Source organism: Choloepus didactylus, chromosome 12 (assembly GCF_015220235.1).
Source record: "Choloepus didactylus isolate mChoDid1 chromosome 12, mChoDid1.pri, whole genome shotgun sequence".
Classification (NCBI taxonomy): domain Eukaryota; kingdom Metazoa; phylum Chordata; class Mammalia; order Pilosa; family Megalonychidae; genus Choloepus; species Choloepus didactylus.
This window is the reverse complement of record NC_051318.1, coordinates 93,632,277-93,653,313: the sequence shown is the minus strand read 5'-3', so window position 1 is coordinate 93,653,313 and position 21,037 is coordinate 93,632,277. Positions and strand designations below refer to the sequence as shown.

Below are 21,037 nucleotides of genomic sequence, written 5' to 3'. Positions count from 1 at the left end.
TATGAGCTTCGTGACTTGGGGCCCTTTCTTAGCCTCTCTCAACCTCAGTTTCTCATCGGTGAAATGAGAATGCCAGTAGCAGCTTTTGCTGGATCATTGGGAGGACGGGGTGAGATACGGAAAGCAGAGCACCCCACTGTACCTGGTCCGCAGAAGGGCTCAGTGTGGGATCCCCCTCCTGCCCATCTCCTCCTATGCCTGTCCCTGACTGTCTCATCCTGCAGTTTGGTTGGACACATGTGTCTCCATGGCTGAAGTTCACATTCCCGACACCTCATCTAGGGGAGCACCCAGGTAAGCCCTAAGAGGGCTCTGACCCTCTTTGTTTTCTCCCACGAGGACTGGGATGGTCCCTCATCCCTAGTGGACATCAGGTAAAGGTTTGACAGATGAATGAGTGAATGAATGAATGAATGAATGAATGCCACTCTTAAAGCTTTTATGCCTCTGTGTCCAAGCCCACTTCCCATTTGAAATTGGATTTTGGGAATAACAGAATTACTTACCTTATTAAACAGCAGTATAATATGGAAGGCATACCGAACATTTTGTGAAGCTCAAAACTGCTCTCCCAGCTTACTTAATATAAGAACAGTCAAAAGCTCCTCTCGTCCCCAGCTAAGCTTATGAGTGCAATTAGATCAGAGCTGGGGCATTAGCATAAAGAATAGAAAGCAGCCACGGCCAAGCCCCTTTCAGGTAGCTCGGGGTGAAGCCTGTCACTAGATAGGAAAGGTCTTTTTCAATAAGCCGCTTTCAGCAGCGTGCTCTAGTTTCCTTCTGGATTGAATTCCAGTCGCATTGTAATACTGGATGGTGAAGGGGATATCTGCTTACCATGCAGAAAAGTCTAGACCCATGTACCTTTAAAAGAAATCAGTCCATGAAAATGGGTGTTACTGACCGATGAGTTAGAAAGGAGTACAATTTAGGAAAGAACTAACTCATTTTTTTTGTGTTTGGAAAAACTGCACCTTAAAAAAATCCATGCATTTCAAAGTTTCAAAGCATTTTAATAAGCAATGGCTTATATAGCTCATAACAAAATATAACGTAACAATTTTTAAAAGTACTGCGACTGGACACTAACTCATCTAACCTTCACCCCTGGGCTACAAGGTAGGTGTTTTATCTTACCCACTGTGCAGGTGAGTAAACCATGTTTAGAAAGGCTGATTTGCCCCAGGACTTAGAGCTGGCAAACCCAAGCTGCCCCACCCTAAAACCTACTTGTGTGTAAATTGCCTTTAATCTCCAGTTTACAAGTTTGGTGAGTTTTACCCTTTGCAGGACCCAGTGACCTATGCAAAATACCACAAATAGATTGGCTTTTATAAAGGGGATTTATTAGGTTATAAAGTTACAGTTCTAAGGCCATGGAAGTGTCCAGACTAAGGCATCAACAAGAGGATATCTTCACTGAAGAAAGGCCAATGGCGTCCAGAACACCTCTGTCAGCTGGGAAGGCATGTAGCTGGCTTCTGCTGGTCCTTTGCTTCTGGGTTGTGTTTCAGCTCCTCTCTCTCAGCTTCTGTGTGTCCTTACTTCTTTCTTCCAGGACGTTTCTCTCTAAGCATCTGAGGGTCCTCTCTTAGCTTCTCTGGGGCAAACTCTGATCTTCATCTCTTAGCTTAGCTCCCCTCCATTAGCCATCATGCAGCAAGGGCACAGCTTGGGGTTGATCTGCCAGGACACTTTTGGCTCCCTCAGGCCCCCTTAGAATGGACCAACTCCCTTTGGTCCAGCTGGACAGAGCAAACCATGCCATGTCTTCCCTGAACCACCACCGGCCATGACAGTTCTTCTCTATGGTGATTATAGCTTGGCAAGAAATTAGAAAAAAAGAAACCAAAGCACACAAGTTGTCTTCAGATCTTTTTAGATCAAGGCAGGGCCAATAAGCAAACAAATAAAAGGATGGGAAAGGGGATAATTTGTCCAAATAATACTTTCCACCAACATTGTGATTTAAAGATCACACAGCACTTGGCCAGAGATTTTTCTCATTTGAGCCTCACAGTAAGCCTCACTGGATGGCAGGGTGAGTGTTTCTCTCCCTCCCTGTTGTGCAGGAGAGAACAGACTCAAAAAGGGGATTTGACCTGCTGAAGGTCAGAGCTGGTAAGGGGCAGGGTGGGCCTGACTACAGGCCCAGAGCTGGCATTCACCCTCTCTCTTCCAAGCACGATGATAAGCCAACCCTCTGCTGGCTGGAAGAGTTCAGCCAGGGTTTTCACAGTCAATCAGGAATTTTCCTGAGGTGTCTGCACAGGCTTTTGGCTAGTCATTTCAGAAGCTGTTCTTTGTTCTTGCAAAATGCTTCCTTATTTTCCACCTAACCAGTACTGAGGTCAAAAAAAAAGGTCTTTCTATTCTCTTTTTTTGGTACCAGTCAGTCTGGCAAAGCCTGTTTCATTTCATTCCCCAAATTCAAATTGGAAACTGCCTTCTGTTCTCACTAGTTTGGGTTGTAGCAGTCATTACATTCTAAACAATTAATCCCCAAATGCCAATTTCTTACTAGAATTATTCTGGCCGCAACAACTGCTGTTTTTAGCAGTGAGGCTGAAGCAATTATTCCTGGCTTTTGTAACTAAACATGCTGTGCTTGGCACATTACAATGTTTTCATCATCATTGAGTTTTCAACATTTATCTCTATCAGGGGAAAGAAAAGTCTGTCCTGTTGTGAAGGCCCCGTGATCACACCGGCCTATTTACCAACATCAGTGGGCTCTTGGGGGCTTCCTCTGCTCTCCTGGAGAAGAGGAGAACGTCCCTGGGTCCGAAGCCCCCTGAAAATCAGAAGTTCACATGTTCTGAGACAGAGGAATATCTGAGAGGTACTAGAAAAACAATGGGAAGATGCAATAGCGGGGCCCCGGGTTGCAGGGGATTCTCCCTGGGAATCCAGGAACCCCGCATGGGCAGAGGTGTCCTCACAATGGATGTCCCCTTTTGTCCTCAGCTCAGTCCCTGTGGGGCACAAAACCCCCCTTCTGAAGCCAGAGCACCTGAGTCAGCCCAGGGAATCCTGGGGTGTCTATGGGATCCCCCTTGCCTCCTTGTACATTTACCTAAACGTAGGCCTTCCCTTAGGAGAAAACGCATGGTAGGAGACACACAAGGGATTCTGCAACTGGGATCCTGGGCTGCTCCTCCTGGCTTCACCCCTCACTGCTGTGTGGCCTTGAGCACATTGCTTACCCTCTGTGTTTCTCAGAGTCCTCATACGTCAATCAGCTATAATAATAGCTCTACTTCACAGATGATTTTGAGGGTTGAGTAACATATGCAATTAGAACAGTGTGCCTGGCACATAGTAAGTTCAGTGTGTATTATAAACAGGAACTTCCCTTTAACAATGAAAGGACCCTTTTCATGTTCTTTTGGCCTCTTTAGATTGGAGAGCCCACAAGATAGAATATAAAGGCAGAGGAGAGACCGACCCCACTGGCCATTCCCCAAACCATGAAGACCCCTGATTCACTTGAACACTTCAGCAAACAAATTGCAAAGCCGGGTTCTTTTGAAAGTCAACCATGGGCACCGTTGTGGTAGTAACTCTTCCCCACACGCTCAAAAAGTGGAATCTAAAGCATTTCTCAAAAGCGCATAGAGACCTAGTCTTCAGGCCATCAGTTCCTGACCAATTAAAATTAGAGCAGCTACACACAGTGGCTGGAAGCCAGTACCCACCAGACACTACTTTCTCCCTTCTCTGCAACACCATCAGAAGCCAGGGACAACCTGTGCCCTCCACACACCTGATAATGACGATATTAACAACAGCGGGAGCAGCGGCAGTCAAAATAGCTAATACTCTGTGCCAAGCACTTGCTATGTTGACACATTTAATCTCCACAACAGCCCTAAGAAGCAGATACTAGTATTATTCCCATTTTACAGATGGGAAAACCAAGGGACCCAGAGGTTAAGTTGCAAGTTCAAAGTCATACGACCCATAGCTGCAGAGGCTACGGTGGACCCAGCACGTCTGGCTCCAGAAACAATACTCACGGACATGCTACCCTGCCCCGTGTCATCCACCCCATCGGTGGACCCAGCCCCAGGCCGGACTCAGAAGCCCAGCACTGTGCTCAGCAGGAAGGGTCTGGGGGGCTTGGGACCTGGCGTTGTCTCCTGTCTGTCCTCCTAAAACTACCTTTCTACTTGGACCACGTGCAGGGGACAGGCTCCCAACTCTTCACCTATTCGTAAGCTTCTACCTTGTGCTCCCAGTGCTTGAGGACAGGGGCCTTGCCTTGATCTTCCAGTCCTGACCCCTCCGTTTATTCATTCATCCTACCTTTACAAAGCACCTACTATGCGCCGGTCATTTCTGCTAGGCTGGGGAGACGGAGCCCTGGAGGAACCCTCAGTCCCGTGGGGACCCAGACACCCACAGGAACACATGTTGTCAAAGAGGGTGAGGGCTGCCAGGGGATCACCAAGCAGGAGGGGGCTGGGCTGGTTGTCCCTGGGTGAAGCTTCATGGGCCAGGAGGCAGGGGCTGGTGGCCGCGGGAGCTGATGTCAGCGGTCACTTTCCAGACACCACATCCTGCCAGGCTGGACCTAGCCAAGGGGCCTCCGAGAGGAAACAATTGCATTTGCCAGCTTCACTTCCTCATCAGTGCCTGGTAAACGAGCACACCTCTGCTATCCCCCGACCTGCTCCAGGCAGGGCGATCAGCGGGCTCCAGGTCCCAGAGCCCTGGGACTGCTCATCCATCCTGCCCCTGGGAGGCCGTCCATCTGTCTGGACTTGTGCTTCCCTGGTTCACTGGAGCAGGGGCCCAGGCCTTGGCTTCCCAGCTTCACGGGGGCAAAAAACATCCTCTGGGCATGCCCTTTCCTACTCCCAAGCCCTGGGGTAGCCGAGGGAACCAGTCTTATAAATTCCACACATAGATAATGAAAACAAGGCTCAGAGAATTTAAAAGACTCACCCGGCAACTTTGGATAAGTTAATTGCATCATTTCCCATGTCGAAACTGTGGCCCTTCCCTGCAGGACAAAACTCTCTTCCTTTCCAAATTTCAAATTCTGTCTCATTCTCAGAGATTACTTTCTGACTCCCTAACCAAATGTGTTCTTGAGACTTCCTTATTAAAAAAAAAAAAAAAGGAAGGAGGGAAAGAAGGAGGGAAGGAAAGAGGGGAGGAGGGGAGGGAAGGGGAGGAGGGAGGGAGACAGCAGGATATCAATGTTTACGTTAGTACATGTGTATCAATGTTACATGTACTAACTATACATTGTACAGCTTATTATACCCATTCCGTAGACAAGGAAAACAAAGCTCAGGGTAGTTAAGTAACTTGCCCAGGGACACACAGACATGAATACTAGAACCAAATTCGAAGGCACATCTGAGTCCAAAGTCCATGATCTCTCTAGTACATTTCGAGGTGCTTAAAATCCATCCGCTGAATTTCAATTTTCTACTAAATTTCTGTCACCCATGACAACAGATTAAGCTCTTACAGTTCACCTACTTGCATTCTCCATTCTGTTCCCATTTTTTCACTGCATCAGTCCATCATTTGGTATAAATCCCTCCAAATCCCTTTTGAAAAGAGGCAGCATGTAGACACGTTGCTGTGTGAAAACTCATCTCTGCACCCACAGGGCACCTGGAGGGAGGTAGACAGCAAGTGTCACCTTCCCATTCGACAGATGGAGAAGCCAAGGTTAAACGCCCTCAGAGCCCATGGTGAGCCGAGCAGGAACTGCCAGTAAAAGCTTAGCCTCTTGATTCTGGGGAAACCTCCTTGACCGACCATTTTCAAGGAGTGGGTGGTAAGTGCCCTGGAGCTGCCTCTCTGTTTCAATTTCTCTCGATTCTTGGAGAGCAGTCGTGCTTATGGCACTTGCTTCAGCAAGCAACACTGAGAGCGGTCCAACTGGCATTTATTTAATTACCCTAAACAGATGTATCGCTTTGGCTTCAAGGAGGCAGTTTCTTGATGTGCTCGTCAGCCATCCCGCTTGTGGGGAGGCCTGGGCATGGGGGCAGCAGAGGACAGACGGACGGACAGTTCCTATGGTCAGTGACCCGTGTCCCACCAGGCCACCACCCCAGGGGTGCTGCGACAGGGGGGCTTCGTGGGGGCCTCCGAACGGCAGCGATGACACGCTACTCACACCTGATGTCTTTTCTTTGCAGATATTCTTTTATTTCTTTCCACTTCCTCCTCCCCTGTGAGTTTTTTGCAGTCCTCTGTGAGCTTATCTGATGACCTCCCCTCCATGGCTCCTGGCTGGGTGTTTTCTGTCCACTGTCTGGTCTGAAGTCATTGCTTCCACCCTGGACATGCAGCTCCAACATCATCCCCCTTTCCTCTCAGGTAAGCTCACCTCTCACCTTGACGCCTCCCTCCCGTGGTTATTCCCACAGTAGTTTTGGAAAGAGATCACGTATAAAAGACTGTTAGGGAAAGTTTGCCATCAGTTAAGGTGGAGGCTGAGTTAAATCAGGTAGAAAATGGTCGTTAAAATTCCATCCCTGCAAGATTTTCGGAAAAAAAAATGTAGTGATCTAGGATGATTGCTAATGAGATAGAGAATTTCAAAAGCCTGTGGAAAGCTTAGAGAACAGGTGTTACATGGAAAAACCACCTTCTTTTAAAGGACATTTTGTTTTTTATTAAAAGACTTCTTTCGTTGTTTTTTTGTGCGAGTGTTTTTTTTTCCCCCTCTTATTTTTAGAGGGAAGGTGGCCCATTTATTGCTCTCCTAATGCTTGGATGTGTCTTTGCATTTCTGATATGGCCAGCTAGCTCCCACTGTCACCAAGAAGCAAGTCACATATTGACGAGATAGTCACATGCCCCAGATTTGGAGGTCAGTCCTAATCTGAGACATTGTGTCCACCTGTTAAACCAGGTAACCCGTTTTGAAAAATTGGTCATGGTGAACAAACTCCCTTTGCTGCAGGATCATTTTGAGTGGGGGACTAAGGTAAAGTTGTTGGTGTAACATGAAGTATTTTATGCAGATCACAATGTTTTTCGAGCCTGGATTTGGAGGGGTGGGTTTTCGAGCCTTTTGGAGAAGCTTCCAGAGAACCAATTCTGGGATCAGGATGAAGAAACAGCTTAACATAGAGGTTCAAAGCATGGGCTGAACTCTGCTGCCCACTGGTCATGTCTTTAGACAAGTTAATCAAATTCTCTTTGCCTCACTTCCTCCTTTATCAACTGGGGATGGAGGTAATTCTGATAAATAACATAGCACAGTGCCTGGCACTTAGTAAGTGCTCAATAAATGTTAGCTAATAAAAAATTATGTGCACACACACATAGAGTCTTAGGTTTGGGTTCTCCCAAAGCAGAGTCTGAGATGAGGACTTGGATGCAGTCATTTATTTGGGAGGTGATTCCAGGAAGCAGGAAGAAAAGGGCAAAGTCTCTGCTGAGATTCCTTCTGGAAGCATAGAGAATGCCTCCCAGAATTGTGCAGCAAAGGCTGGAGTATCCGTGTGTGTGCATGATGTTGGCATACACAGGGATGAATAAGACAGGCTCCCAGCACAATATTTTAAAATGAAATCTCATCTACTCAGTATTAGTCCTATGGCCAAGCAAGTTGGTTCTGGCGTTTGTTGTGAAAGGAGAACTGTAAGGGTTGACATATCAAGAAGAGCTGAATTTTTAAAAAAAATTTTTTAAAAGCCTGTCCCACAAGGAGCTGTGTGACTTTGAGCAAGCTTTGTTCTTCTTTTAATGAGAGAAGCTGTAGGTTTACAGAAAAATCCTGCAGAAAATGCAGAGTTCCCACATCCCACCCTCTTATTAACACCTTACATTAGTGTGGTGCATTTGTTATAACCAATGAGAGATTATTTCTATAATTGCACTATTAACTATAGTCCATGGTTTACATTACAGTTAATTGTTTAGGTTGTACAGCCCTATGCTTTTCCTTTTTAAAATTTTTATTCTAGCAACATATATACAACCAAAAAATTTCCCCTTTTAACCATATTCAATATATAATTCAGTGCTGTTAATTAAGTTCACAATGTTTAAGCTCTTTCTACTTTGATTTGGGGATCATGGAGAATGGTAATACTTCACTTCCTGGTGAGAATGAAATACCTAAGCATTTAAGGCAGTTCCTGGACATAGCATGCCTTCAATAATTGTCAGTCATTCCATAGTAGTTGCTATCATTTTTGTTATTATTGTGTGCAAAACCGACTTGGGAGAAAACTGTCATGTCTGGATTTCAGGGTATATTGGCCTAACATAACGCCCACAATTCACAAAACAGGAAGCCAGGGTTCCAAGCAGCCCCTCACCTCGGATTTCTTGGCAAGCCCTTGGCAAAGTTGCAGGAGTGGGAGCTGAGGTGCCTGAGTGTCTGGCTACAAAGGCTGGCAGATGGCTAGACTTGCCAGCTGGACTTTTGTAAAATCTGTTATTGATCTGGATTTGGTTCCATCTCTCTGGTACCTTCCTCCTGCCAAGCTTCCCCCAATGCTGAGCTTTCCCTCTCCATGCAGGGTCTGCACTGGACCTTTCCTTCCATAGAGGATGTGGTCCTGCTTCCTCCCGGGTGGGGATTGGGGGTCACCTCTGCCCTTTCCCCGGGCCCCTCCTCACCCCATGCTGGAGTTCCGGCAGCTGGAGACAGCTCTGCAAGGCTGAGTTCCCTCCTGGGCACAGACTCGAGATTAAAAATACATGAAAGGACCACGAAATTATTAAGAGATACAGCATCTTGCAAGCACAACTGGCATTTCCAGTTAGACCACAATTGGAAGTCATCCACTGCTGAAAACATTAGGTGGATCTCAGGTCTGTTGTCCGATGGCATTTTCTTCTTCTTGGGCTTTTGTAGCAGATCTTGATCCATCCCGCTACTGGAAAGGCTGGGGTTATGGCTGCGTGGTTTGGTGACTTCATTCGAGCCTCATCTCCATCACTCGCTATGCATCTGTTCTAGCTTGAAAGAACCAAGGAATAGGTGCCTTTTAATACCCCATGGTTGATCTGTTGATTTATACCTTGGCAAGGCCCTGAGGACAACGGCCTCTGGGAAGACATTCGGAACTGTAGTGTCCTTCAGCCAAAGCCAGAGCCCTGGCAGCATGGCCGACCAGCTGGAATCGTGGACTGGGATGCAGAGCCGTGAGTGTGTGACCCAACTCCCCCTCCTGATCTGGGACACTGGGCAAGTCGCCTTAAACCTTCACACCTCCTTGTCAGCCCCTGACCTCGAGCTAGAACCTCATCCTGGTCCTCTAAGCATGAACACATTATCATTCCAAGTGTTGATCACCCCACAGGTAGGTTCTTTTCCTTCTTGACCTTCCCTCTTGGCTCCAACATCTAGTTTGCATAGAAGTTTGGTCACCCAGAAAGTTGGGCAAAAGGACTGTGTCAGAATCTGTGTGCCACCTAACATATCTAAGAGACCCAGCCTGACAAGAAGGATCATAGCTTCCATTTATGGAGAGTTTACTATTTGCCAGGTGCTCTGCTAAGTTCTTTATATGCATCATATTCTAATATATCATTTATATTATGATGATGTTATTATAGCAAGTTCACAACAACCATTGTATAAATGAGGAAATGAGGGTTCAGGGAGGTCAAAGACCCTCAAATTTGCCCAAGTGACAACATTGGGTTCAAACCCACATCTGTCTTGCTCCAACTGGAAGGCTCCTTCTTTCTTTCCTGACTCCTCCTTCTCCCCTCCCCTTTGCTGGGACAGGAGTGGGTCGCACACTGGGATGGGGAGAGGGGTCTTGTTCATGTGGTTCATGGGACCACTAAATTCCATCCACTGGATTTTGCAGCCTAAGACCATGCCCCCAAGACCACTCAGGACCCAAACAGGTTGGCATCTCAGAATCACCATCATGCATGTGTGTTTAGAAAATCAGGATGCAGTGCAGGGGACCCCAACCTAGGACCTAGCTCAGTCCCTTTTTAATTCTCTGATGTCAGTGGGGCTTGGGAATCCTTTCTGGGCTTGGAAAGGTCAGAGCCTCTCAGGGTCTTGCCCTCCCTGGACTGCAGAGGCTGCACCCTTCTCCTGAGCATCACCCCCACCCTCATCCTGCATCACTCAGTGGGATAAACTGAAGGACAGAGAGACAACATCCAGTGGTGCCTCCCGCCTCAACCCACCCTGACGAACCCTCAGTGGGGTCACTGAGCCTCCCGGTACACAGGCTTTGAATCCCACGCCCCTCACTGAGCCACTTACCCTTATGCGTACTTGAGCTGCTGCTAATGAAAAGAAGTCATGAGTAAGTCATGACAGGCAAGTGTGCAGGCTGGGTGGAGAAGGGGATTTATCTGCATGGCCCCTGGCTCTGGGGGTGACAGGCGACACAGCCCGTTGGGCTCACATCCCACCACCAGCCCGTCTCCTCTTGCACTTCTGGGCTCAGAACCCACGCAGGGCCCAGCGCCTCCTTTGAAGTTAAACCTTATGGATACAATCTGTCTTTGTCATAAGACCAGAAATTGTTCTACTCAAAATTCTCTTCAAGGTCAAGGGCGATTCACTGATACCAAGAAACAGCAAGCCTGAGGCCTCCAGGTGGGGGGCGTGGGGAGGCGAGCGGGCTTCTGGGGAGCTGCTTTCATGGTAATGATCAGATTAACAGGAACTGCTGCTCTTTACTGACTCTACTGGCGGGCTGACATTTTACTTACATGAGCTCCTTTAACCCTCGCAAACACCCTACGAAGTGGGTATTAGTTTCACTTTTTTCATCAAGGAGGAAATGACGCCTGAAAGAAGCTGAAAGCCTTTTGTTGGAGGTCACGTATCAGCACCTCCAACAAACAGCTTTCGGCTGGATTCGAACCCAGGCCCGTCTCCCCTGAAGCTTGTGCTTTTTCCCTATCTGCCTGCTGCTTCTCCCCACAACAGCTTCATAGGTTTATAAAATATTCACCAAGGGCAAATTACAAAGCTTGATGCTTTTGACCATGAGCTTAATCACTCAGTGACTCTTCATCATTTGATTTTTAAAACACGATGTGCATGCAGTCATAGTAATTGTACTTTTTTTAAAAAGGGGATTTTAAAACAGGAAAGAGAGTTTATGGAGGGGTGAGGGAATAAGGGAGGGTGATGTTCGGGGGCTCTGATGTGTTTGAGAAAATATGGGTCTGGGGAAGGGGGAGATGGAAGGTAGTAGGTGCAGCCCTTGGGGTGTAATGGGGTCCAGGAAGGGTGGTCCCACAATTCCTGTTCCCACAGTATGCACCCGAGCAAGGGGCATTTAGCTCGGGCTCATCTGCGGCAATGGAGGAGATCCAGGCATCAGAGACCAACTTCCGGTCCCAATTCCGTCGCTAAATACGTCAACTTTGAAAAAGTCCCTTCCCCTCCCTGGCCTCAGTTTCCTTACCTGTAAAATAATATTTAAGCTCCCAGTTCTGACTTCTTGACTTCCATCAATCTCTGAGCCACAGACCCCCCCGTGGGAGGCAAGGCCCCCACTCTCCAGGTCAACTCCTTCCATGTGACATTTCACGTCCAAACAGGTCACCTTTCCCCTTTGGGGAACAGAGTCATCAGGTCAGGATGGTTTTACTGAGGGTAAAAAAAATACCTTCACGGTTAATGTTTTTCTTTTCTTATTGTTAATTGCTAGGAAAAAAAACAAACATCTGACCTCAGAGAAACCATGCAACTAACTCTGACCTCTCTGTGGATTGCAAAGAAAGCTTGCAGGGACTGTTTTCTAATTTCCCCCCCAAACAGTTCCCTGCAAGTTGAGTGACCAGGGTGAAGGGAATTCGGCAAAATTTGCTCTGGGGCTGCGGGATAAATGAGTCCAGAGGTAATCGGCTTACCTCCTTGCAGCCGCAGGCTCCAGCCCTCTCTCCAGCTCAATCACCAGCACACGGCCGTACCAAATTACAGCTCAGGGCCACGAGCTTCCCAGTTATGTGACTCAGGAGCCTCATTTGCAATCACCATTAACCAGAAAAGCCACACGACTGCGCTGTGCCCTGGGTCATTCAATAGTCACAGAAATGGAAGGGCTGGGAGGGGATGCATGGGGAAGCCTCTAGAATACAGCTCCTGGCATCTGGTCCACCAGTCTGGGGTCCCCTCCCTTTCCCTTTCCCCAGCACCTCAAAAGTGCCAGGGAGCAGTAAGGCAGTGCAAAGGCTGGGCAGAAGGAAGGTCGTGACTTTGCCAGAGGAGGGGTACTGGAACCCCCAGAATAAATCAGAGCTGAGTGAACCACCCACTAGCTTTCAAACAGTCTTGTGAGGTGCCTTTACTGGCTTGAAAATAGATATTGGTGCAGAACGTTCCAAAGGCCATTGCTAAATCTCTAAAAACAAGGCTCAGTCTTTAGCTCTCCTTCAGCCTCCTGCTCTGCTGTGTCAAGCAGACTTGGCCCAGGACAGCAGTGGAAGCTGCAGAGCGGCCTGGGGTTTCCAGGGCTCAACCCATCAATGGAAGAGGTGATATTTGTCTTTGCCATGCATCTCTCTTTCCCCCTCCTTTGGAGATCCCTCTTCCTCCTCCATTTGTCACTGTCACACAACACATGTCCAAAATCCACACAGGTTGGCTTTAGAATGGAAGTTTCGTGGATGCTTCAAGTCAAGCTACTGAAATGACCTGCTTTTAGTTCAGGTCACTGAATTGAAGTCCTTGTTTGTCCCACTTGTGCCTTTCATCCATGTGTGTGTGTGTGTGTGTGTGTGTGTGTGTGTGTGTGTGTGTGTGTGGGAGTGAACCCAAGTTTAAAGGGTTACACTAGAGAAGAGCTGGAGGACCCCAATGGAGTAGATGAAGGTGACAGTGAACATCCTTCCCTTTCGGGGACTTTACCAGGAGGCATTTTACTAGCCTTGTCGCAGAGCCTTGTTTGTCCAGGGCTGAGCTCAAGTGGCGGAAGTGGTCAGCCTGGCTCAGCCCAGCCCCTGTCCACGTTGGAAGCACTGGGGGCTGCCCGTGAGGAGCTCTGGCTGGCACTCCAGACCCTTCCCTGGGGAGGAGGCCTGGGAACAGCCTGGCACACAGACTGGACAGAAGAAGGCAGGGCCGCCCAGGACAGGGTGTGATAGACGCCACCTGATGGGAGAGGAGCCAGGAGACAAAGGCTTTCTTGGTTTGGAAACAAGCAAAGGGCACTGGGGAGAAAGGAGTGCCGAGTCAGGACCAGCAGCTGGAGGCCCCATTGCCAGCCTGAAGCCACTCAGCCACATTTTAGTGACCTGTGTGCATGAAGCAACCAAGGGCAGCCAGCCAAGAAAGGCGGCAGCCGGGTGGCACGCTTTTCGTGGGTGGGAAGGAGAAGTGGGGTAGGGGGGCACCGTTCAGATGCCTCAAGTTGTGCAATGGAGAGGACAGTTGGAAAGACACTGGGAAACAGTTTCTCCTTTGTACCCCCTGGAGAAGGCTCTGCTGTGGATCTTCCCCAGCCGGGAGCCCACATAAACCCAAGGTCCAGCTACTCTGAGCACCCCTTTTAAGAAGTAGAGTGGCTTTAACTGGGCACCTGCCATCCCAGGAAAGCTTTTGCCTTTTATTGAGAAAGAGCAGCCACTTGCTCGAAGGATTCCCAGGTTACTGAGTATTTGCCCTAAGAAGATGGAAAATGAAGGTGACCGATAGAAAGCAGGGCAAACACATGATTTTCTCGGCTCGGTAAGTGAATTTTGATTTTAACTCAGCACTTGCCTTAGGTCCTAAAAATGCTGTGAACTTTCTCAGGAAAGCCCAGGAAAGGACAAAGTGCAGAAACGTTCCCACAAAGGAAAAACCCAGGCTTCCCAGCCCTCTTTGTGGCTACATGCAATCTGCAAAATGGAAAGCAAGGTGGCAGGCTCTCTGTCCTTGGTCACCATCTCAGAGACCAGCCTGTCATACAAAGTGTGGGGAAGCACCGCAGATCAATAGCTATTCTGGGTTAACTGTTCCACAGCTTTTTCAGTTTTCTTTAAAAAAAGAAGGCTTTCACCCCTACCTGGATCACAGCTTATGACATATTTCTGTGGTGTTTATGGAAATGAATGTTTAGAAGGGGTGCTTTTCTTTTGAGGTTTTGTGCACTTTTTAGCGACGGGGCAGTGATGCTTCTATAGAATTGTTCCTTTCCATGCTCTGCAAAGGGCTGTTCACCCTCAGGTGTGCAAAGCACGTAACACTTACCTGGTAGGCTACCTGGACCCTGGGTGTGTGCTTGTTGCTGACGGGGACCTTCCCAGAGGCAGCTGGGCTGCAGGGGTCTCCCCCTGCCCTTCAGAATCCCCGGTGGGCCCTGCTGCACGCCCCGGTAGCTTCCGTGGCCCTCAGCTGGCTTTGTTTACCTGCGGTGCCATTCGTCTAAACCACATCCCCAAATGGGAAATGAAAAGCCAAATGAGAATGTACGGGAAAAAGTGCACTGTGGAAAATCACCTCTCAAAGCACATGCCACCTATTCTTATAGGTTTATCTGATTTCTAAGTGGGGTGGAGGCTTTAAAGTGACAACTTTTGAAGCTCATAATAGAATCCTACCGAATATATGCAATACCGTACATTATTTTGGAGGTGAGTGTTATGAAGCACACCCCACTCCGGGATCTCTTTTCAGTCTCACAGCACCGTGTAGCAAGTTTGGAAGGGGAAGAATGGAAAGCTCAGACAGGTTGAATTATTCAAGGTCATATAACTCAGAGCCCAGTCGGGACTTCCAACCCTGACTGGCTCAGGTCAGGATGGCAGGTCAATTCCAGGCAGTCATCACTGAAAAAAGACATCAGACCATTTTCCCCAGCCCCTTAGGAAACCCATCATCCCCCATGGCCAGCTCCAGGCCACGAACGGTATAAATTCAAACTTCGGAAATGCTAAGTCTCATGGACAATCTTTAAAGTACTGAAATGCAAAACAGGAGTAAACAAAATTTCTTGCTGCTAACGTAAAGTGACAAAATAATGGGAGTTCGAATGAGGTCTCCAAAGTGGCCATAAAATGGAATTCAGATCATATTTTAATATGTACACCGTACATGCGCTTCACCAAGAATGACTGGTCGTGAATTCTCATATATGAAACTGAACCACGAAGGGTAAATGAAATAGTGGAATGAATGGGCCGGGGTGGGGATGGGTGGGGGAGTGAGAGAGCGCGAGTGAGATGACATCAGTCACGAGCTCAAGTGCTACTGAAAGCCAGTTTCCCGGTCCGGTGCATTCCAGGTCCCAAAGCATCCCAGAGCCCCTTCACCCAGGGCTGGCCTTGGCATCTGGCCCCAGGGACTTGTAGGAAACCCTGTGGGGGAGGCACCCATCAGCACCAACCTGCAGGGCTCCAGCTGAGGAGAGCCTGCCTCCTAGGACTTTATAAAGTGACAGCAGAAAGCTCCAACAGTAGCGGTCAGAACCACCGCTCCATCCTCACTGAGACTGTTACAGCTCTCACACTGCAGACATTGTCCACCCCCGTCACTCAGCCCTCTGGTGGCGTGAGGAGGACAGCAACACAACTCCCCAAACACAACTCCCAACCAGTCCCCCTTCATTTTAGGACCCGTCCCGGTGGCTCAGAGTTCCACATCTGGGGAGCTCAGGTGCGCTCTCCCACCACCCCTGCCCCACCACCCCCAGCCAGCAGCTCTTCGTTTGTTTTCCCCATCAATCTTGGCCGTGAGGTGCAGCCCATCTTCCCTCCTGGATCTCCTATTTTGGCCTTTCTCGCGAAGGGCATTGACCTGCAGACACAAATGCAGAGGCGGCGCCAGACGCTCAGCACAGCCTCGGCGAGCAGCCGCCTGCCGCGATTCAGACAACAGCAGCCAGAGGGTGGCTTCATCATTACACAATTGAAGCAAAGCCTTCCTCCTCCTTTCCTCAGTGGAAGGGGCACTTCTAGCATCGAGCTAGCCGGAAGGAAATAAGACAAACTCCTGCGCGCGTGCACACATAAGCGCAAAAACACACCAGCCGCACACTTTGCAGAAAGGTCCCCTTCGCCCGGTCCCAGGTCTCTGGCAGTAGCCAGAAGCAGCGTCCAAAAACTCGACGTGGCTTCCTGCCTCTCCACACACCTGGAGCAGTTTGCGATTTCGGTAACTTTTCAAATCGCGTCTCCTAAACATCTGTCCACGAATATTTGGGAGAGAGTCGGGGGCGCGCCCCTACTCCCTCCACCACCCTCACTTCTGGCACCCCTCCCGCTCCACGGCTGAGAGCTTGGGGAGAAAGAAAAGAAACCCGATCCCATCACGCCAGTTTGTCTTGCCAGCCAAGGAAACAAAACACGGGCACCAACACCCCCGAGCCACCCGGGGAGCGAGAACGCGCCGAGGTCCCGGCGCCGCTGCTCGCGAGGAGCCCCGTGCGCGCGCGGGGAGGGTCACCCCCCAGGCACCCGAATCTAAAAGGACCGCGAGCGGCTCACCTTCAGGTTGTGCGTGGGGTTTACGACGCAGACAAGTTGCCCGGCGGCGGAGAAAACCCGTTTAGCCTTGTAGTGCTGAAACCGGAGGTGAATGAGATCCAACACAGCCCCAAAGCACTGGGTGAAGAAAAGCATCCCAACTTCTGGGGGGCTGGTTGGCGCAGGAAAGCCTCGGAGGAAGCTGGAAGTCCTTGGGCTTTGGCAGGAGCGCAGCCTCCGGGACCCTCCTCCCCAGCCCGGCTCTAGCGCGCCTTCATAGTCATCGTCAGGATAAGACGGTTAGAATCTTGCAGCAGTGAGGCGGCCAATCAAAAGGACAGGAATGTTATCCTTGAGGTGCAGGAACAGCCAATACCAAATGCCTGCCCTCCCGAAAGTCCCCGATGAATTGAGCCTGGCGGAGAATGTATTATTGAACATTACCGTAGATCAGCACTTTGCATTTATCTTGTGATTACAGCCGACCATACATAATGCTGGGGAGAGAGGCTGACAACATTGATTGCTTAATGTGTCTCCATTTATTAATTGACTTCATTTAACAGAAGAGCCTCTCTCGGTGCCCTGGCAAAAGCGTAAAGCGTTTTAAACCGCCAAATAGTAAAACGCCCTGCTCCAAAGTAGGCAGATGGGTAACGCAGACCGCGGCTCGGCTCGCCAGAGCGGCTTGGGAGAAAATCAAGGATTGCAAGGCTCTCTGATTCCAGATAAGAATTTGGCAGCAGCAGAAATGTGTATCTTTCGATCTTGCGCTGTGTCTGCAATTTGGATTTCAGCCCCTTGATAAATCTTTCCTCTCCCCTCTTTGTAAAAGAAAAGAAACCCTGACAACAGGGTTGGAGTTAAGGGGGGGTGGGGGTGGGGTGGGAGGAATAGACACACACACACACACACATATATATATGCACACACATACACACACACTACTGTAATTATTAAGCCTGAAAGCATCAAAGCATAAAAATGCACAGAGCATGCTTCTAAATGCTTCTAAAAATAATGAAGTCCCTGATGCATGATGCACACACACAGAAAAACCTCCACAGAGAGGAAAGTAGCTTGTAAATCAGCAAAATAATTACAGGTGTGGAGGACCTTTGCTTGTCCCTCATTTGCATATTGGTGGGCAGCAAATTGCTAATTAGCCACTAGATTGTTGGTGACATTAAAACAGAGATTAAGAGCATGCATACCACATCACTCGCTTGTCTCTGCAACTGCTAGCAGCACATTTCGGGGCTCTCCCAGGCCCAGGGCACCCTCAGACTGAGCCCCCTGACCCAATAGAGCTGACTTGGGTTCTGAGGCCACCGACTAGTTCTTAAAGAAAGATTCCTGAGAGGGGGGACAGGGGAGGGTTTAAGCATTTCTGGAGATGAGCTCTGATAGTTCAATTTTCTTTTTCATTTTGCTTTTGATTAATGCAGGAGAGTTACGGTGTGTTGTGTCCCTCTTCTTTTTTGGTTGTTTCTCTATTGGGAAGTCAGCCCAGAGCCCATGCCTGACCAGTTCAAACGCTGTCATGTTCCTTCTGTGCCAGGGCCGTTAGTTTAGAAAGTACAAGTGTCTTGGTTTATCTGTCTCTCAAAGCACTGGTTCAGATCAGCCTCTGTGTGTGAACTGCACCGAGCGATCCCATTGCTCCTTCCCGAGAGGTTCTCAAGCAAGTCTGTGACCTGGTCAGGCAATTAAACTAAACAACAGATTAAAATACAGAAAACACAGGCAGGTTTACTGAAACCAGAGCAAATAGCAGGTGATCATTTTAACCGGAATTTAAAACCCAACCCATGTTTTAAGGGACAAATTAGTCAAGAAACTTTGTATTTTCTAAAATAATGGCATTGGCAAAAAACTGGAATATGACAGCATTTGAACTGGTTAGAACCTTATGAATATGAGATATTTAAAAGATTTGAATTCCTGAACCCACTCATTACATGGTTTTTATATAAGGGTTGCTGACCTGGAATACTGGAATCCACCATCCGAAGTTTTCATTTTCCAGAATAAGCTTTCAGCAGTTCAACAAGAAAACATTGTTTACTCTTTTTGCCTTACATTTTTTTTTTCCTAACAGAAGTGAGCATATGTTCCCATAGATTCCTAAAAGATACCATTCATAATTCAGAAAGGCTTGAACTTCCCCGTTCTATATTCTTTGTTACAACGTGACTATGGTGTAGATTTTTTCTCCCTCTGTGTAACCTCAGACAAGTTTCCCACCCCCACTGATGCTCACTTCCCACACCTCTGACATGGGGATAATAGAAATATTTATCTCTCAGGGTCATTGTGAAGATTAAGATGATTTATCAGAAAGTACCCAGCATAGCGCATGATTCAAAGCAATCTGTCAGTTCGTGGTTCTATACTGACTCTTTTTGGTGGAATGGAGATCATTTGGCTGCAATTTTTCTTCCTGCTCCATGAAATATTTTTCCCCAGAGGTGACATTCTACATTCAGGCACCAACAAGCAAAGGACATGGTAAGAGGGGGCTTGGCTCCTGGCTATATTCCTAAAAGGGCAGGTGTCCCCGATATTCTTTAGAGACTGGGCCTGGGCAGGTGAGGGCTGGAGGGTGACAGAGGGTGACGGAGGGTGACGGGCAGCAGCGGATCCTCATCAGCCCTGAGAACTGTATCCCAGACCTGCTCCTGCACATGCTTTTTCCTGGTTCCAGACTTGACTCATCACTCTCTGAACACCAAAACTGATTTGTGTTGCTCTATTTTAGAAGTGAAGCACGCTCATCCATGATCAGAATCAGTCCTCGAAAAATCATCCATTGGGCAGCGTTTGGGACTGACCTTAATAACAGGTGCTCACACTCAATGTCCCCAAATAGGGTGACACTAACAAGCCTTCAGGTAAATCTTTAGATCTGCATCCTCCTCTTACTACTAAGGTGGCCTCTCTGCAATAGGAGGTTACACCACAGTGCTTTGGGCTTCTGCTTCACCTCCACAGCAACCAGATTTGCATTTTATCTGTACTACAGTCTGGCACGTCATCAACATGGTAACCTAAACAGCTGCCGAAAACTTCCCCTCAGATATTCAGCAAAAAAGGGGGGATAACCCTGACTTGTTCGTAACTCTGGAGGAGGATATGGACAGGAGAAGGACCCTACAGACGCCGAATTGAAGAAGAGGAGAGATATCAGAAATGGAAACGTTCACATATAGATTGTGGTGGTTAATGCATAACTATGTGATCATACCGGGAACCACTGATTGTTTACTTAGGAGGGAATGTATGGTGTGTGACTAAAACTGTGTTTAAAAAACAGAGGGATACAAGCGCCGGAGAAAATGTGGAGAGAAGGATATACCTATTCACTCTTGGTGGGAAAGAAGAATGGTGCAGCCCTTCTGGAGGGCAGTGTGGTGGCTCCACAGGAAGCTAAGTGTGGGGTTGCCATATGGTCCTGCATCCCTGTTATTGGGTATATACCAGGAAGAACTGACAGCAGGGACATGAATGGACATTTGCACACTGGTGTTTATGGCGGCAGCATTCACGATTTTCAATGGATGGAGATGGCCTAAGGGAACTGTGGGGTATATGTACAATGGAATATTGAGGGGTAGCAAGAAGACAAGAAGAGATGAAGTTGTAAACGAAGAGGTATGTGACTAGGTGAACGGACATTGAGGACAGTATGTTGAGTGAAATAAGCCAGAAACTAAAAGACAAACATTATAACGCCTCACTAATATGTACTTAAAAATGGAGGAATAAATCAAAAACTGAAAAGAAAGTTTGTGGGAGGGGAAATGGGGCATCATTACCAAATGAGTATGATTTCTATTTGGGAATAGATAGTGGTAAAAATTATACAATATTGTCAGTATACTTAATGTCAAAGAATTGCCGACTAAACTTGGTTAAAATGATTTTTATGTTATGTATATTTTACCACAATTAAAAATAGGTATTTTTTTTTTAAAAAAAGAAAGAAAAATAAAAAAGAGAAAAGAAAAATAAGATTTAGGGGAGAGAAGGGAAGAAAGTGAAGGGTACAGAAATAGAAGCTAGAGTTCTCTAAATATATCCTGTCCTATAGTTTGACTTTGGAACCTTGAAATTATTTTTGTACAATTATAAAATCAAACCAAACCAAACAAATCCTTGAAAGTCATATGCGAAATGAAGCAAATAACACTGTTTTTTCAAGTTGTTGACATGAACACACAGAGAGGACAATTTCAAGTGACTTTGGAACATAACATTGTGACTATAAATCCTTAGTAAGATATGCTCTAAGGACAGAAAGAACTGCAACAACAAAAAAAAATTAACCACTTTTGGTAATTAATTGTTGATAGCAGTGTTCATGAAGGTGTAAAAGTGCATCTGCAGGAGTCTAGATAGAATGATAAGCACAAGTGGCAAAATGTTAAAAGTGATGGATCTGGGTATCCGAGTGGGAGAGATATGTTGGAGTTCTCTGTAGGAGTTTTGTATTATTTTTGCAACTGTCCTATAAGTTTGAAATTATTTCAAAATTAAAAAAAAAAAACCCATCTGCAGATTCATTGACACTCCTCCCTTCAAAAGCTGGAGCCCAATTCTCTTCCTCTTGCATGTGGGCCAGACTCAGTGGCTTGCTTCTAATGAAAAGCCGTGTAAGTGATAATGTGCATCG

The 21,037-nt window shown here is 47.6% G+C and overlaps 1 protein-coding gene across 1 annotated transcript in view; it reads right to left on the bottom strand.

Annotated features, from left to right (window-relative positions):
- SIAH3 (siah E3 ubiquitin protein ligase family member 3) overlaps positions 1-16,533 on the bottom strand; it is a 73,946-nt gene extending 57,413 nt beyond the window's left edge. Inside the window, exon 1 of the mRNA XM_037800292.1 lies at positions 16,384-16,533. Within this exon, the coding sequence (XP_037656220.1) occupies positions 16,384-16,518 (135 nt within the window). The 5' untranslated portion in view covers positions 16,519-16,533. The remainder of the gene's footprint in view (positions 1-16,383) is intronic.
- Between the last annotated feature and the right edge of the window lie 4,504 nt (positions 16,534-21,037).